Source organism: Fundulus heteroclitus, chromosome 16 (genome assembly GCF_011125445.2).
Source record: "Fundulus heteroclitus isolate FHET01 chromosome 16, MU-UCD_Fhet_4.1, whole genome shotgun sequence".
Taxonomy (NCBI): domain Eukaryota; kingdom Metazoa; phylum Chordata; class Actinopteri; order Cyprinodontiformes; family Fundulidae; genus Fundulus; species Fundulus heteroclitus.
In genome coordinates, this window is record NC_046376.1 from 29,046,513 (window position 1) to 29,065,266 (window position 18,754).

At 47.7% G+C, this 18,754-nt stretch overlaps 1 protein-coding gene across 7 annotated transcripts in view; it reads left to right on the forward strand.

Annotated features, from left to right (window-relative positions):
- Positions 1-462: 462 nt before the first annotated feature.
- tcf20 (transcription factor 20) overlaps positions 463-18,754 on the forward strand; it is a 30,820-nt gene continuing 12,528 nt past the window's right edge. The window contains exons 1-9 of one of the 7 annotated variants that reach the window (XM_036148375.1): positions 463-749; positions 3,676-10,974; positions 11,884-11,977; positions 12,074-12,137; positions 12,279-12,376; positions 14,449-14,459; positions 15,969-16,057; positions 16,833-16,912; positions 16,992-18,334. In XM_036148375.1, coding sequence (XP_036004268.1) covers positions 4,033-10,974; positions 11,884-11,977; positions 12,074-12,137; positions 12,279-12,376; positions 14,449-14,459; positions 15,969-16,057; positions 16,833-16,905 — 7,371 coding nt within the window. In that variant the 5' untranslated portion in view covers positions 463-749; positions 3,676-4,032 and the 3' untranslated portion in view covers positions 16,906-16,912; positions 16,992-18,334. Of the gene's footprint in view, positions 750-3,675; positions 10,975-11,883; positions 11,978-12,073; positions 12,138-12,278; positions 12,377-14,448; positions 14,539-15,968; positions 16,058-16,832; positions 18,335-18,754 lie in introns of those variants that run through there. The other 6 variants (XM_036148374.1, XR_002426652.2, XM_021307110.2 and 3 more) reach the window with 6 other exon arrangements.

The following is an 18,754-nucleotide window of genomic DNA, read 5'->3' on the forward strand; positions in this document are numbered from 1 at the left end:
TATGTAGCATTTCTATGGCAGAAATACGCCAAGATCAAGGAAAAAGCCAAAGCTTCAGAGAAGGAGGGGTGATGGTGGTGGAGGGACGTGATGGAGAGAAATGAGGGAGAGGGGGGGGGGGGTGCAGGAATATGAGTGTGTATGCATTTTCAAGGCGGTCTTTCTGTTGCACGAAGAAGAAGAAGAAAAAAAAGAGGAGGAAAAAAAAAACACAGTCTAACAGGAAAACGAATATCAGGAGGAATGAAACTGGATTCTGGCGACGGAAGCCGGCGTCTGAAAAGTCTTCGCGCGTCAGAGGAGGCTGGTAGAGAAAAGCGATGTTGTTTCGTTTTAGTTGGACATAGGTGAAAGCACCTCAGCGGTGTGTGAAGGGAGAGGGAGAGGAGAGAGAGAGGGAGAGAGAGGGAGAGGGGGAAACAAGAGAGGGGAGGGGGCGGGGGTGTATGGACCTCACTGGTTACGGGACCCGCTGGCACCCCGATTGTGCTCCGCTCTCATCATTTCTGGAGGTGTAAGGACAAAAGAAGAAGAAGAAGAAGAAGAAGAGGAGGCCCGGGATCTGGGTGTCGTGACGGGCCCCCCGACTTCGCCGCCGCTCGGTTCGGGGTTGTCTGGACTCGGAAGGCTGAGGAGGGGGAAGCGCGGCGGAGCGCTCGGCTCCAGGCTGGGGTTTCCTGCCACAGCAGCGGGATTGTCACAAAACAGCCTTTCACTCTCCGTGGGGCCTTGTGTCGCTGCGTTGCCAGGTATGCCCGCGGAGCGCTAGCTAGCCCCTGGCTCCGGCTCACTCGCCTCTCCTCCGGGGGGGAGTGGGTTGTTTCTCCGTGTTTGTCGAGTGGGGGGGGAAAAATGTCAGACTGCGTGACGGCGGCTTTTGTAACGCCACGGCGGCTCCCCCTGCTAGGAGACGCTATTTTTCTCGCTGCTAGCTAACCCATTTAACCGAGAGGCTCTGGTGATTTCCGAGGGAGTAACATCTGCACCTAATCACCTCTGCTCAGTAGCTGCTCCCCCTCTTTTCTCTGTTTTTCTCTTCTTTTTTTTTTAACCCCACGCTTGTGTGTGAAACGCTGGTAAGAATGTAATAAACACAAATAGCCAGACTCGCAGGGATGCTAGCGAGGGGTTCCATCTTAGCTAGCTCTCAGTTTACGTGGCTAGCTCGCATATTTAATTGCAGATATCTGAGGTGTTTCTAGCTAGGGCTAACCTGCCGAGGCTAACAAGAGGCAGCAGCTCTACAAAAGCTAATTGCAATGCGTATTGCTTGCTGCCGGCTAACGAGGAGCTGCTACATCTGCAGTGCAAAAGCCCCCCCAATGTGGTATTGATGGCAGTATGACAAGCCATACAAACAAACCCGAGCTAACGCTGGCTCATTCCCTGCAACAACACTGCGTCTGCTTGCATCAATTAGGCAGCTCTGCTGGTGATTGACTGGCTGACAGACTGCACTGAGACAGCCTGTTTTCTTCTTCTTTTTTTTATATTATTTGCTGCACTGTTGGAAATATGCTGCTGCCTGGGTTAGTACACAGTTCAGGGTTTACTCCTCAGGCTGGGAAAGTATGGATGTGACTTAAGTGTCATCAAAGTCTTAATTAGTCTGCAAGGCGAGAATAGAAAATGGATCATTATTTTTTTTCTTCGTGGGCTCCATGTCCTCTATAGGCACATGAAAATGAGTATTTCTAATGACAATTGTGCTTAAATGATCCGTCCGTTTGCCAGTCAGGCCCTCCACCCATCGGTTCGTCTATTCATCCATGAACTTTTCCATCCTTTTGCCTTCTTGTCGGGTGTTCATAATCTGCTCCTACATGCATCCATTTCTGCATTATCCGAGCGTCTATACATTCATCCTTCATCTAGCAATTATTTTCATCCATCCGTGCCACCCGTACGTTTATTTTTCTTTGTCATCATCCACTTGTTTCTGACCCATTTTTAAATGGATTATAAACAAGCGTTCATCCGTTCAGTTCGTTTTATTTTGTCATCCATCCATCCATCATTCTTTCAGTTCATCCTTCTGCTAAATCCTTTGTCATCCATTCACTTATCAGTCATTGGAAGATAATGAAATTAGATAATAAACAGTCAATTTTCATGATCTGTCAAAACAATCCAGTCATCCTTTTGTTCACCAGCCAGCAGTCCGTCTCTCTGTCTCTCAACCCGTGCAAGATTTGTTTTTCTAAAGGTTCTGCTTGTCCAGGTTCTGCCTGTTTTTCTCCCATGAATTCAAATGGAAATGTCACAGTTTCGCCTCAACGTTTGGTGGCAAAAATAGAATTGAAAACTCTGGAAAATGTAAGTTTGGGAAACGTGTCGAATTTTTGACACAACAGATGTGTGTGAACCCTGGATATTGTGATGAGTGGATGACCCTGAAGGTCCTGTCGTTCCTTCAGATTTGCTCCCTAAAATCCAGCCCAATCCAAACGAACCGGGTTGCGTGGTGTGCGTCACTTTGATTGATTAGGCCTTATCGCTTGTGTTAGCAGCCCTTCCTGGTCCTGTTTTACCGCATGCTTTGCATTGAGCAGCGTGCTTTGTTGTTGTGCTGCTTTTGTTTGAGGAGCCCCGCAAACACAGTCGTTTTGGGACTATTAACAGTTTTACAGTGCAATTGAGACAGATAAGAGGCGTGTGCCTCAAACGGCAATTAAAGATACTGACCCCATAAAAGCTGCTGCGATCCTGCCTCCAGCTATCTCCTGAAACAACTACCGTTTGTTTTTGTTTTTTTCTTCTTCGACCAAGTTTCAATATTGAACACGTGTAATGGACTTGGATCTTCCACAAGGTTAACTGTTTACATTATAAAAGGGAGTGTTGTCGACGTGTTATTCTGTTGCCTAAACTCAATCCCCAACTATTTTTTTTCTCCCAACTAATCTGCTTTAGGTCCTCGGGGGACGGCTAGAGCATGTATTGTTCATGCAAGGACAGATCTAATGTTCTCATAATGCATATTAAAAGATGAGCAGGAGTATTGTGCAGTGCTCGTCTCAGATTAAGGCAGGGTGCTAAAAAGAATGAAACAAGTCTCTTATTAAATGCATAATTTATATTTCTGGAGATGCAGCAACCAGTTGGCCAGATGTTGGAATTGGCTATTCTTTCTCTCCCCTTGATTGGCTCTGGGTGATCATTGGGTTACATACAGGGGGAAAAAAAAGATCTTCTGGTTGGTTCTACAGAGCGCTATTTATATAAAAATAAAACAGCCGTCACAGAGGCCGTTTCTTCCCCCAGGCTGTCAATCTGAACACTTAGCAGTGGCGCTGATAGAATACGAAGGCTATATGGGGATATATGTCTTCAACAGAAAGTACAAGAACTAGATTATTATTTGCACTTGTGTATGACTGACAGTCTGCAACTTTTGTAAAAGAACTGGCAGCACATTTATTTATTTCTTATGGGTTGTGGTTCAAATTGATTAAAATCAGAATTGGAAGGTCAGATCTCAATCAAGCCTGTGAGTTTGTAATGGCCAGGAAAGGCCTGATTGGTGCAACTCTGGAAACGCTCAAAAAACATTGAAAATTAAATAATCTCTTCTTTGTCAATCAGATTAAGATATTTTGGGTTGTAATCAATTGAAAACTCTAGTTGAATGTCACAGTTCCTGATTCCTCTGACTTGTCTTTTTGTGTCTTCCAGACCGATCTCTGAGGGGAAACGCGAACGACGTCCGTGCGTGGATTTACTGACCACACCAACTGGATTTGATGGAATCTCAAGTGGAATAAATGGATTACCCCTATTTTGGCAAACCGCTGCTGTGGAACAGTTTAACGTTAAATGACGGATGACCAAGAAAGGCAAACGTGAATGCTGAAGGCGTGTGAGAGAGCAGAGAGGAGTCTGAACACAGTCAGAAAAAGAAAAAAAAAAAGCACTGAAAAAGAGACCAAATGCATCTGCAGGCCAAATGAGTGCCTGTTATAGACACTGACAGATCTCCCCCCCCCCCCTTTTTTTTTCTCCCTCAAATCTGAAATCGGGCGGGAAAGAAAAATGCAGAATTTCTCCAACAGCCCGGCTCCACCCACAATCCCTCCTGGGTTCAGCGGGAGGAGCGTGGGTGGCTCGCCGTATCCCCCTCTGCCGGTGGAGCCCCAGATCTCTCCGAGGATGACGGAAGAGTACGTCGGGTTGCAGCAGCAGAGCATTCACAGAGGCCACCACCACCCGAGTCAGGCCAGCCACATGCTGGCGTACGGCGCGAGGAACCGAGGCGCGTTGGAGCCGACGCAGGGCGGCGTCCACACCGGCAACAACAACAACCCCTACAGGAAGGAGGCCATGGATTATTATTTTTCAATGTGTGGAAAAGACAGACACAGGAGGGGAGGCATGGCTTACGGGGGAGGTTTTGGCTACCCCGGTATTGACGGACATTTACCCCACCAGTATCGCCATGCTGGATCCGGCTCCGCCGCGTCATCTGGCCTGATGTCCCCGTACCCGGTGGATTACGGCTCTGCTGCCGGTTCGGTGGGGACTGCCGGAGCCTTCTCTCCCTCTCACCAGTACAATTTGAACCAGAACCCCGTGATGCAGTCCGTTCCAGGTTCTCAGATGCAACAGCGCCAGCACGGGCAGAGCTTTCCTCCTGTCCACCATGCACAGCAGCAAAGAAGCTACCAACACTCCGGGCACAGGATGACCCCACAGTACCCTCATTACTCTCCGCAGGGGGGAGCATCCACAGGGTCGTCTGGAATGTACAGCCCACCTCCCCACAAATATGTGGACGGAGCGGCAAACACCAGCTTTGATGCGAAAGTCAACAGTTCCCCAAGTGTCAACGCTAGCTCCAACTCGGTCTCTGGTGCAGGAGCAGCTAACAACGTGGGGCCAGTGGAGAGCGTCCAGCAGAATTACCCAGCTTCGAATTATTCTGGATACCTCCCCCAGGCTCATTCACTCCACAAGCAGGCCACACTACAGCACAGAAACTCGCAGCACAGTTCAGGGGTCGGCCATGACGGTTCTCTAAAAATGCCTCACCAGGGCCCGTCTCCGGGTGCTGTTTATGCGAAACATCATCAGGCCCCCAACCCAAGCATAGCTCAGCCATCCCCCCAAGAAATAGCCAAATCCCCAATGCATTCGAACGCGCAGCAAACTCACATGAACCAAAACTTTAGCCCGATATCCAACCCCTCCCCTGCTGCCTCGGCGGTTCACTCCCCCAGCTGTAGCTCCTCTCCCTCGCCGCTAATGGGGGTTTCTGAGGCACCTGGAAGTGCTTCAAATCACGGCCCCCCCATGACGGGCGCCCGTAGCAGCCACGGTAGGTTACTGCAGACCGCGCCCCAGTTAAGCCCCACACCCAACTCCAACAGCAGCATCAGTAGTTGCGGCAGCAGCGGAAGCCAAAAAGCTCACAGCCTGAGCGCTGTCGGAGGGAGCAATCTACCTCCAGTGGGTCGAAGTAAAATGAGCCAGGGGTCCCGAGAGGAAGGCGCCTCCGTTTATTCCACTTCCTCTCTTGACCGAATGCAGGATGCCGGCCTGAATAGTCTCAGCGCCTTGAGCTCCCAGGTGGCCAACCTGCCGAACACAGTCCAGCACATGCTCCTCACCGACACCGTGTTCTCGCAGAAGAAGAGGGACGGCGGGCAGACGCCACAGGCGGCGCACTGCGCGCCCCCGTCACGACCCAGGAGTCGGAATTTAAGCGCGGCCTCGAGCGGCAGCACGGTCAAGGACGTCAGGACCGGTGACGGGGCGGAGGAAGACTCTAATTTGATGCCCGTCGGAGCGCCATTGGGGGCCAAAGTGGAGAGAGAAGAGCAGCTGTCGGAGGGGGAGCATGGGAAAGGGAGGCAGGTGAGTGGTGGGAGCGCTGGGTTTGAAGCAGCCGCCTATAATCCAACCCAAACGCAGGCTGGACAGGCTTGCAGTGTGAAAACAGGTGCCCCTCATACGCAATCAAAAGAGACAGCAGTCCCAGAGGCTAAAACAAAAGAAGCAAACATTCCTTCATCAGCAGCCTCTCCATCCTCTGAGGGTGGCCTCACCTTACACTCAGCGCCTCCAGTTTCCTCGTCCTCTTCCTCCTCAAACAACCCTCCTGCCATAACGCAGAACTGTGTCCCAGAAACTGGTCTGGCGTACAACGACCACAGAGGTGGGGAAGTTAAAAAGGAAAGTGAAGCAGCAGCTGGGAAAACACAGAAGGTCAGCAGCCAAATGCAACAAGACGGAGCGAGTGCAAAAAATGGCCAGGAGAAGGAAAGTATGTTGCACTCTGAATCCCAGTCGCACAGTAACAAGGAGAAAGAAAAACAGGCCTCGGAGGAGCAACAGATTGTCAGCAGCGTTGGTGTGATCGTTTCAAGTCACACTGACAAAAGTAAGCATCCCCAAGACAACTGTGTTGAAGAGAAAATGTCACTCTCTTATTCAAAAGAGGCAAGCAGTCATAATGGGGAGGAGGGTGTAGATCTCAGCCTGTATTCGGCCCATCATCAAAAGTCCAACAGTGGGAGGTCTCAGAATCCTCCTCAGCCTGCTGCACATAAATACAGCTACCCAGAATCAACATATGGCTCAGATTTGTCCATGAAAAACAGAGCGAGAGCCGGCTCAGCGTCTGTAATGGAAACAAACCCCAGATACTTTGGGTACCAGCACTCGCAAACCGCTTACGGTCCCGTGCCTCTGAAAGACGGATCTGGCTCCGTGGCCGAGGCCCTCGTGAAGAGAGGTCACGGGGGAGGGTCGAAAGCGCAGGAGGACAACTCCCAGATGCAGCAGTTCCCGAGTCTCCTGCAAGAAGTTCTCCAGGGCTACAATTTAGACAGACGCTACGGCAGACCAGAGCAGACGTTCCCTGCACGCCATCAAGCGCCCCAGCAGTTTCCAGCCAGACATTCGCTCGGCTTGACCGAGGGTGCACGGATGCAAGGCGGAGTTCCTGAGGGTTCAAATTATTCAGCTCATATCGGAAAGCCTGCCAATCAGAAACACGCAAGTGAGCCTGATTTTGCCTCAGATATGCAGCCCTTAGTAAAGTCAGAAGTCTCCAATCCTAAGATTGTGCAAAATGCTGAAAAACCTGATAGTGGTGTGTCCCAGAGCCTTTTAACACAGGCTGCAGAGTCTCAGCAACCCCCAGCTAAACACATCAGCTTATCTGACTACTCTGTGCCGCAGAGAAAGCCATTATCTAACGTACAGGAGCTCCTTCTGCAAGAGCCTGAGCCGTTGACTCTGATTTCTCAATCCGAATCTCAGAAACAGTCGGGCTCCACGTTGGCGGCATCGGAGCGGCGATCTGTCATCTGCGACGTGTCACCGAACCGACGGGGCACGCCCGAGCGCGAAAGGGAGGCGGAAAGGGAAAAGGAACGGGAGAAAAGTCAGAGTGGAGCCTCGGTGATTCAGAAACCCTTTTTCTCCCCGGCAGCACCCAGCGACCTCAGTAAAAAGGATGTCGGTGAAAAACAAGTGAAGACAGAAGTCGTGTCTAAAGAGTCTGGAAACTCGCAAACCGAGAACCACGGCGGTGAATACGAGGCGGATTATCATTCCAAAAATTCTCATCTGTCAGCTGGAGTGAGTGCTGACCCCTACCGGCGAGGCGCCGTCGATGTAGCTCCTGTTACCCCCCGCCCTGTGAGCATGACTGCTTTGTCCTCACCAGCAAGGCATCACTCGTACCTCCATGGAGTCGACCTGTCATCTGCCAGCGGCGGCACGTTTCCCGGATATCGATACGGAGACTCGAGAGAAGACAACGTGATGTCCCGTTCTAATCTCCATTATCCCTTCCACCATTTACCTCCTCAGTCTCAATCCAGCACTAAGCTTCAAATGTATCCACACCCCCGTGGCCCCCCTCATCCCCCTCATGACATGGGCGAGTGGGTAAAGGCCATAAACAGGCCTCCCAAAGAGATGATGATGCAGCAGGGAGCCTCTCCTGGAAGACACAAGGTCAACCAATCAGAGCAGAGACAGCGACTGATCCCACCGGCTGACATGCAAGTTGAACACCCGAGCAAAGCCCAGCCAGTGCACCATCCAAACCCTTACTATGATATGAAAATGTGGGAGTCGACGCACCCCGCAAGAGAGGGCGCTCGGATGATGGAGGGAGACGCCTACTATAGGGCACAACCTCCTCTTCCTGCCCCTCCTCCCGTCGCATCACACAGCCACGTTTCGACGCAGATGGCTCACGGCCACGGTGCCGTCAAACTCGAACCCTCCAGAGGAGCCCCGGAAGAGACCAAACACCCTTGCCCACCCCCTCCGCCCGTCTCCTCTAAGCCTCCTGCAGAAACAAACGCCACTCAACCACAGGCGCCGCGTCTGACAAAAGCCGGAGGCTCCGGAGACACAAACCCTCTGATGTTAAGAAGACGGGTTCGCTCTTTCATCTCTCCCATTCCTGCAAAACGACTGCTCCAGGACGCAGCCCAGCAGAGGGCCGCCACAAACTCTCATCACTCTCCCGGAGCTCAGTCGGAGCCCGGCCATCACAATGACGACGACTCGTCCAGCGCAGAAATGCCGTGCCCGCGACTCTCCTCCCCGCAGCCGGGCGAGAACGCCTTCATACAGCCGCTGTCTCCGTCAGGCGGCAACACCAAGGTTTTGGCCGCCAGAAAAGGACGAGGCCTGAAACTGGAGGCAATAGTGCAGAAAATCACCCCAAATATTAAAAAGCCGGCAGCCCCCACCAACGACGACTCAAATCATTACCCCGGTTTCTTGCACTCAGAACTACCAACATTTAATGAGTCACAGGACCAAGACTTGGCACATTTCCCCAGGGTTGCAGGAGGCGAGGATAGTTACATGGATGAAAGTTCCTCATTGAATAACATGATTCCTTTCCGAGGCGTTGATGAAACCGGGCCTTTGCCGCCACCTTCCTTCCCCTGTGACTCCCATCAGACGTCTCAAATCAAGCAGCAAGATTTTGACTTCGGGTTGGGGGCCTCTGTGGCGTCTGCATCCGGCGACAAGGAAGACTTTGCCTTGCTCGGCCCGTTACCTCCTCCCCCTCCTCTTCCCCGCCCGGTCCAGGGTTCTCCGCCTCCATCTTCGTCCGCCCTGTCAGACATTCAGCATTTCACAAACACTTACCAGCAGCTCGAGACTCGAAGGGGCGAGCATTCTGCTGCTAACCTCCTTCGACAGAAACTGCAAGAATCCGGCATGGGATTTGATGATTACCCTGGCAGCGACTACTACGGGACCACCCCGCCCCACCAAGGCCACATGCTGAACAGACAACATCAGATGTCCTCTGGACGGTCCAGCCTGTCGCCGACAGACTCAAAGCCGTTGGAGAATGTCGTGCCCAAGGGCTATTTCCCATCTGGCAAGAAGAAGGGCAGGCCCGTTGGAAGCGTGAATAAGCAGAAACGGGCTCAAACCCAAGTCCCGGTGCAGGCCCAGGCTCAAGTCCAACCGCAGAACACAGCTCTAAGTGTTCCCCCGGCTCCGACCACTCCGACCCCCCCAACCCCGGCACCCGCCTCCACCCCGCCAGCGGCAGAACCTCCCAGCATCACGTCAACGCCCACTGCGCCCCCTCTGTCCGATAATGCGAGCACTCCCCCGTTAGCCCCCCCTGTTCTGACCCAGGCGGTGAAACCCGACGTCGAGAGCGAGGACACACAGCCGGAGATCGAGACGAAGCAGGTGCGCCGCAGACGCCGAGGTGCAAAGGTTGACGGCGAGCCGCTGGAAGCCAGGGGGCGGCAGAGGAGGAGGAGGAGAGCGCCGGTAGCGGCCGCGCCCCCGGTGTCTAAAGACGAGCCGGAGGCCCCCCTGGGGGCAGCGGGGAGTTTGAGCGCAAACAGAGGCTGCGCAGATCCAAGCAGAAAAGGCCTGTTCATCCCTCACATACACGTGGAGAAAAAAATCCCTGAGATCGGAGCGGTGTGCACCATTGTGAACGCCGAGGATGACAGGATGAAGGGAGAGCGCAGTGCAGCAGGGGGGAAAGCGGCGGCGGCGGCAGCAGCAGGAGGAGGTGGAATTGATTCGCTCCTGACCTCAGCTCTTTCCTCGCAGTTATCTCGGAGAGACAGAGAGCTGGAGAAAAGGGAGACGGATGAGGTGGAAACCGCGCTCCAGTCGGGCAAAGCACTTCCTTCATCTGGCTATGTTGTTACAGGGCCAGTGATCACAGAGACCAATCACTCCGGCCGCCTGTTGTGCTGCCTGTGTCAGAAATGGGCAAACTACAAACACCTCGGCGATCTCTACGGGCCGTACTATCCGGCCGAATACGCCGCTAAGCTCCCCAAGAACCAGCCCCAGATCAGGCAGTGTCAGGCCGCCACGGGCCCAAACAAAACCGGACCAAACTCAGACACGGACGCTCTGGCTGCGCTCCAAGTCCCTCAAACACGGCTCGCTCATTTCAACAAGCCCTCATCTGAGACCGACAGCTCCAGCTCCAACCCATCAGAAAGAACTGCCTCCACAGCTGCGACCGAGGAGACGACGACCATGATGACGCACGGCAACACCCCTAACCCTCCTAAAACACCTCTGACCTGGGATAAAAACCCTGATATGCGGCCTATCCCTGAGCTTAAGAGAGAGCCAGACCTGGAAAGCGACCGGCAGCAGCAGCAGCAGCAGGCACCGAAGCAGCCGCAGCAGCTGACGGAGGACACTCAGCAGCGACCTCAGCACAGAAAGCTGACCTCCCATCCCCGCTTTAAAAGGCGGCACAAGTCCAGCGAGGACTCCCCCAGGATGGTGCCATCCAACAGCAAGGCGTCCCTGCCCTTCCAGCCCCCGCCGCCTGCCTTGGACTCCCTGGGACCCTTGGCACAACTCGCACAGCTGCCACTGATGCCCATGGACCCCGAGGAGCTGTGGGTGCACGAAGGATGTATCGTGTGGACGAGTGGAGTGTACCTGGTCAACGGGAGACTGTACGGCCTGCAGGAGGCACTAGATGGCGCCAGAGAGACGGTGAGTGTGGCTGCAGTTTTCTTTTGTCAGGGTTGGCTTGACTTGTTCCTTTTTAGTGTGTTTGACAGGATTCTTGCACAGTCTTTGATATTAGTTATCTAAAATATATCAGAATCTATAAACACATTAAATAAATTGAGCATTTTACTAAAACATATTTTTTTTTTGTTTTAGATCTTCAGACATTAAGTTTTTGTCCACATCAATGATTGTCTTGCTTGTTGAGTTACAGAAGGAGAGGCCCCTACAAAGATTTAAAGTGTTACAACTTTATTGACCTTTAGAAAAGTTTTAAGTCTTAAATTTGAACTTTTTGTCTTTTTTTTTAATGTGGGTGTGGTTTAAATACCAAACTAAACAGTGACAGTTTTTTTTTGATTAACATTTTTTTTTTAAATGTCTAGAAGTATTTTTGCTCGATTACTGTAAGACTCCACTTGTGAAAGTAAAATCTCTTGGGCTCTTTTTGGCATTAAGGCAACAATTCTTATTGCCACATTGCCAGAAGGGACACAAAATAAGATCTACATACCTCTCCTCTTAGCTTAGGGAACAGGACAGACAATTGGGGGGGAAAAACTAATCAGATTTGACTGGATTTCATGCTTAGTCTGGACTGAATTTCTTTGTTTAGAAATGTCAAAGACATCGAAACCTAGTTGATCCAAGAAAGAGGCAGAATGTTGTTTCTTTTTGTGTACCTGATGATACTGTGGTGTACTACTGGGCTGATTATAAAACCCAACTAGGGTTAATATTGTTCACTCAGATGGTGGAACGAGAAGGTTAATAGAATTGCTGGAAAATGTCTAAACTTCAGTCTGTTAAAGCAGTGAAGTGTATTTGTAGGAACCCAGATTTTAGTTTTAATCTGAACAGCGTTGTTTAAACCCTGTAAATCTTCATCAGAGCTGCTCGTTCTGCGAGATGGTGGGCTCGACGCTGGGCTGCTACAGCAAAGGCTGCACGCTGCGCTACCACTACATGTGTGCTATTGAAGCAGGTGAGAAGGCGCGCGGCACGCCGCCACTCTCCGCTGTTTTCCACTGCACTGTGGGGCTTTTCCAGTTATGCTTGGTATCTTTTGTCTTCTGCTTAGACTGTTCTCTGAATGAAGATAACTTCTCGCTGAGGTGTCCGAAGCACAAGGTAAAGAAGGAGAGGTTCGTTCGTTCTCTACCTTGTTCGCCAATCCATTTAAACAAAAATTATATTCCCACCCGTGAAAAACTGACAGAACCTTCTCTTGTGTTTTTTTTGTTTTGTTTTTCTTTTTTGCCTGTTCTCATCTCCTATCAATGCAGTTTACCCAGAGCATCCGGCCAGCCAAGTCAGTGTATGTGGAGCAGTCCGAGAGAGGCTGAGGGCAGCTGGGACAAAGAAGAGCCGGATTTGGCGAGCTGTAAGTATGGGTGGGCTGTGATATGTGAAAGGCTCATTAGGTCACAACGTGGCAGATCGTGGCTCAGATCCAGACTCACACAGAGTTATTTGGCTTCAGTAACTTAATTCATTTAAAAACATAAATCCTTTAAACCTTTCTTCGTTATGTTGGTTCCTTTTTAAAGCAGCGCTGCTTCCCTAACCTGTATGACAGGGCCGGCACTGTCTGGGTCACGGCTGAACTCTGGCAGATTCTTGTGAACGCAAGGAGAGAAGCCAGAGCGCAGACACAAAAGCTGGGGAATACGATACTGTTTGTGGGAAATTAATCAAAAAGACGGTATAGACCAGACAGACTCCTTCCTGAAGCTTAAAATCTTAAAACACGGTTAAAAAAAATCACCTACCTCCTATGTGACAGCCCTTTTAACCACTAATCTTTTTAGCAAGAATAGCCACTAAAATCTGAACTAGACAATAGGCGATTACCCCCATTGGTTTGGCAAAGATATGCAAAAAGCACTAAAATAAATTCATACTTTTACTTTATAGCAACTCTCATTTGATCAGCTAAACAGTCTTGTCTCTGTCACAATCAGATAATTTTCTTTTGTTTGTTTTTTTGGTTTGAGCTGACCTTAATTGTTACAGTTAGATGGGAGGGATCAGTTTCTTTTGACTAGTTTCTAGGAACTACTGATGGGTAGCCTGTGACTCTCCGTTGCCCCGGGGTATGAACATGACGTGACACTAGGCTCGTTGTTAGCTTCATCCAGCGGCCACTAGGCTGCACGAGGGCTGCTATTTCTCTTGTCGCCACGCAGAGTGGGGAATGTACTCACCGTTACTGAACTGTGGCAAATTAGGATCCCCGGATCGCCATAGCAACAATCAGATGCTATCTAAATACCAATCAGCTGAGTGATGCTAAGAAAACGCCTCTTTTTCTTTTTTTAAGTTATCTCTGAGTGGCTCAGACCTAATCTTTTCAAACTGTAATTCAGCTCATTGGCGCATGAGCCACGCTGTTATTTAGACTCCTGCTGTCCACACCTTTGTAACTGTACTCCTGTCGCTCGCTGTCACTTCCTCCTCACATTCAACCCAGCCAGACTCCATGGAAACCGACACACACACACACACACACACACACACACACACACACACACACACACACACACACACACACACACACACACACACACACACACAGTATAGCCCACATTTTCTACCTAAGATGTATAAGGCTGGGTCTTCTTCATTGGGGTGTGTTCCTTTTTGTTTCTTCTGGGTTTACATTTTTGGATTACCAGTTTGTATTAAGTCTTATCTTGAAATTGTAATTATTACTGACTACTTCCTGTGACTTTCAAATGTATTCAGACCTCTTGAACTTCATTTAATTAGTTTCCCTTTCTTTGAATTGAATGAACACATGGTGTTTAAGCCAAAAAGTGTTGTATTTTATTGGGTTGTCTATGTGATAGACCAACACAGAGTAGTGCATATTTGTGAACAGGAAGCAAAGGGTTACATTGTTTTGGTGTGCCTCAGTATCCAGTCCCCCAAGGCGGTAGCACCTCCTTTTGGGGTAGGTATCTAGTAGCTTTCTATATCTAAATGGAGATGTTTGCATATTCCTTTTTATGTATTCGGTGGGAAACATTTAAAAGGAAATAGATCTTCATCAAAGTCTCAGCAGGGGTTCCCAGTTGTATTCAGGAGTGGTTTTTGACTGTTCCATTATAACATGAATAATCTTTGATCTAAATCGTTGTTTCTGGACCCTTTTTTTTTTTTTTTGTAAAAGCTTCCTTTTCTCAACCTACAAAAAAAGTCAGCTCTCTGTATAAAAATTGTTCCTACTTTGCGCTTTCATCCCTCAGCATAATGATCAGGTGTCAGGATGCAGCAGCTGTTAAAGGCTTCCTTTTCCTGTCACAACCAGCTGAATTATCAGACACGCTTTTTAGGACTGAATGAGAAAATAACCAAAAATCAGTCAGAATGAGCTCATCGCAGCTTGTCGTTTGATCATCTAAAACCGTTGTCTCTTTATCTTCCTGAATGTTTTTCCTTTATCTGAATCAGCTCGAAATCAGGTGAGTTCATCACACCAGGTGAGTTTTTGTCCTGAATGCAATAGTGCTTTTACAGACCTTTAGGAAAAAGTCTGTAAAACAAGACTTACTTACCTAACCAATATATTGATTTCTCAATTCATAATACAAATCTAATAGCCATGTCTGTTGTGTGCTGCGCCTCTCACTGACCAACATGCATGCAAGAGCTTCTGCACCCCCCCAACACACACACACACACACACACACACACACATATAAACCCATTTTAATGTTCAACTGTGTTGCTGACATTGACACCCATTTCTAACTTTTTTTTTTTACTCCAATTTGTAAATATTGTCCATTTTATACATTTGATTGAGGATGGTTGGTCTGCATGATGGGATGAGTGTAAGTAGGTATCAGCTAGTATTTAAAAGTGGCATAACAATGTAGTTATATTTATTATTTGATGCCATTATTATTCCATAAATTGAGCTGGGCACTTCTGATGAAAAGATTTAGGTTTGGATTTTTTTATGATCATTAGTATGTACTGAGATTCTGGAAGCTGAAATATACAATCAGCTAAAAATAATATTTGATTGACATGATCTTGGGTGAAACACAGTTTGGCTTCATGTCTGCTCATAACAACAGCAAATAATGTTGTAAATACATTGGAGAGGAAACATAATTGTGCTGCCGCCATGTTTGTTGTTTTGTCCAAGGGATTATGTTGATCACAGGATGTATTTAAGCAGACTGAATGTCCTTTCATTGGTGGAGACAAATTTCTAAAGTTTTTTTAAAGTCAATTTCTCAAGGTTCAATGTTAGGCCCTGTTTTGATTTCTATTTTTATTATCTACTCTGGGAAGAATGTCTTCAGCTAAAGTGCATCTTTATGCAGATGACGCCATGCTTTACTCTGTTGCCACTGTTAGGGTGTTACTGAGCTTCAAACTGACATTAAGACGCTGTAAGCATCGCTGTATGACTGATAGTTGGTTCTAGATGTGTAGAAAACTAAATGTATGTTGTTTTCCAGAAGTTGAACTTAATTCTTAGATAATGTTAGTATTTCTACCCTAGGAGGAGTGCTTACCAAGACAGTATAATTTTATAAATTTATATTGGCCGGATGATTGCCTGTCTTTCCCAGTTCACATTAAGTATTTGGTAAACTGGGGTTAGACTGTTTATTTATTTTTGAAAAGGGGCCGGTTGTGATTCCTCAGCCAGGAGAACAACTTGTTTAGGGTATATTTTTGAATGTTGTTGATTTTTAGGACATTATACATTGGTAGCAACACTTCCTTGCAGCAAATCTGGGTCTGGGGTCTTTCTGCATGGAGTTTTCATGTTCTCTCTGTGCATGCGTTGGTTCATTCCAGGTAGTCAGACTTCCTTGTACAGTCCAAGACCATGACTGTTAGGCTAATTGGTTACTCCAGATTGCCCTTTGGGATGAGTGTGTGTGTGTGTGCATGGTTGTCAGTCCTGTGTGTCTCTCTGTTGCCCAATGATGGACTGACGACCTGTCCAGGGTGTACCCACTTCTCGACAAATGACCATTGGAGATAGGCAACAGCCCCACCCCCACAATCCTGCATGGCAGGCGGGTATAGACAATGGGTGGGTGCTGCTTCCTCCACAATTTGTTGTTCAATTACTGTGGGATGCTGGTTTAGTTTTTACAGCAAATGCATTCTCCAGAACACCTCATCAGTTTATAATCTAGTTCTTGGCCCTCCTTTAAAGTAATTCAATAATAATCTGATAATCTTCAGAATACAATAAAGCCTAATGCTTGAGCTTCTCTTGTAGAGTTTAAAGCTTTTTCTTTTTTTTAAAAGCCTCTTGTAACTTGCAAGTAGACTACACTTCCCATCAAGCCACAGTGATTCCCATGATTAAGGCTAGTGCTCTGCCAGAACTTAGAGATCTGTAGTCTCTCCCTGGGCTGCATATGACATCATTGCTCTTTTACAGCTAGTTGTTTACACGTCCACCAGGCAAAACTTTTATGTTTCATATAGAAGTGGTGTAGTGGGAGGGATGTGGGATTTCTGTGAAGTATGAAATGTTCTGGTCAGAAAGAATTTTGTTCTTGTCCTTTTCAACTTGCGTACAAGAGCAAATTTCTGTTGTTTTGCAGCATAACACTGCCACCACCATGTTTTACTGTGTTCAAATTTAGATAGTTTTTTAGTTAATTCAAATATTTAAAACCATGGTTGTCCTCCTACATCACAACTTTGCACTACCTTGTGTTGGTCTTTTACATAAAATCCAAAGAATACCTTCTGGTTCGTATTAGTAACATGGCAAAATGTGGACAAGTGTGTGTGAATGCTTTTTGGAAGGTGTTGTATAGAAACATTGTGATAGTTGCTGTTTCTTCTCGCAGGGTACCTCGGACAGTAAGACTTTGGAGAACATGTAAAGAGACTGGACCGGGATTGATCGAGGAGAACGACTAAAGGGAATGTACGATTTCTCAAACTGAATCAGCATTACTTAACATTTAAAGGACAACAGAGAAAAAGAAACATTTTTTTTTTGCCAGAATCATCGCTCTTTTCTGAAAAAGCAGGAACAAAGAAACGACACAGAGGAACCTAGCTGAGAGGAAAAAGAAGAAAAAAAAAACCTCAGAGAAACTACAGTGATCAAAGCGGGACGAAATCAACACTGACGGAGGAATTAAAGCGGCTTTGTTGTAAAGAACGAGAGAGACAAACTTCTTCTCCAGGCTTGCTTTGATTTTCCAGACAACCTTAACGTGTTTAACTCTTGGTTATCATTTTCTGCATCATCCTTACCTTTTTGCCAGTTGTTTGCTTTGAGGCGCTGTTGTGGGAGTTGGTTGGGTGTCGAACCTGGAAAGTAAACTGGGAGAGTTGGGGTCATTTTTACCAGTTAGTATTTTATGTTGCGGTATTAGGATGATCACAGTTATCGCTTTAGTCCTCATTATTTTGTATTCTCATCAGTATTTACTTACGACAATGAAACGGATGTATCCCACTTTATATTCAATCAACACCTGAGTTGGATTTTTTTTTATATACTCTTCTGTCCCCATTCCTGGAGAAGGAAGAGTCTGATGTCTGGAATGTCAGGGTCGAGTTTGCCACAAAGACATTATTGCCTTGGAGAATGGACATCTGTTGCCTTTAAAAAAAATACAAAACAGGAAAAAAACAAGTTGTGAATGAATGAAGAACAAGAGTGATTGTGTGTGTGTGCGTGCGTGTGCGAGAGGAAAAAATGCCCAAACCTGGGTCTTTGATTCCATTTTTTTGGTCCTTTTGGAAAAGTGTTCTTATTTTTCATCACAGGGGTTTTTACGGTACAGATAGTATTCATTAAAAAAAAAAAAAATCAGATGGACAGTCTTATTTTTCAAGAACAAAAACGTTCATAATGTGCAAAGAGAAAGACTTGTAAGAGGAGGAGATAACACTATGGACTGATTGCTCGTTTGCCATCTTTAGCCAGAAGACGGACGGACGGAAGGACAGGGCACCGAGGAGCGTTGGTGAGACGTTTTGGTTCAAACGGCTCGCGTCAGTGCTGCAGACGGAGCCGGAGCAGAACCTAGGAGACGCTGCTGCGTCGAGTGGCCATCTGTCCTGGCCGAACATCAAGTGAGCCTGACCAAGTACTTTTCGAGAGGTTTCCTACTTCAGTGAAGCAGCGGCAAATGAATCGGAAGACGCAAAATCCATTGCCATCAGATTTCAAAGTGAATCATACATGGTGTTGTCTTTATTACTTTTTATTGTTATTCTTGTACAAAAAAAAAAAGGTCAAACTGAAAGACGGTTACACTATCAGAAAAACCACGCTGTATTAGAAACCTGTCAATATGTATATGAATTATGAATACACTTAAAAATGCTTCAACTTTGTTTCTCTTCTGGATTCGCTAACGTGCGGCTGTGCTGTCAGCGGGGAAACCAGCTGTCTGACAGCAGTTTGCTTGGATTTGCCGTTTGTGTTAATGCATTTTAAGATTTTAATTTTTGGTTGGCTCTGGGCCAATGCGCTGCTTCCTTTTCCCCGTTCCATTGTTCCCCGTTCCCTTTAATTGAAAATATGTTCAAATCGGCAGGTTATCAAAGCAGGTAAGAAACGTCTTCCGGTGAACACACTGTTGAAACCTTCAGGTACTAAACAACCAAAGCTACAAATGACAAGGGGGGGGGGGGAGATCAGCAACATTCTTTGTCAGATATGCATATTAGCTAGTTGTTGTTTTTTTTCCCTCTCTCTAACCATGACTTAATCATTTCAGTTAGCAGGGTGGATCTGGTTCACACGGTT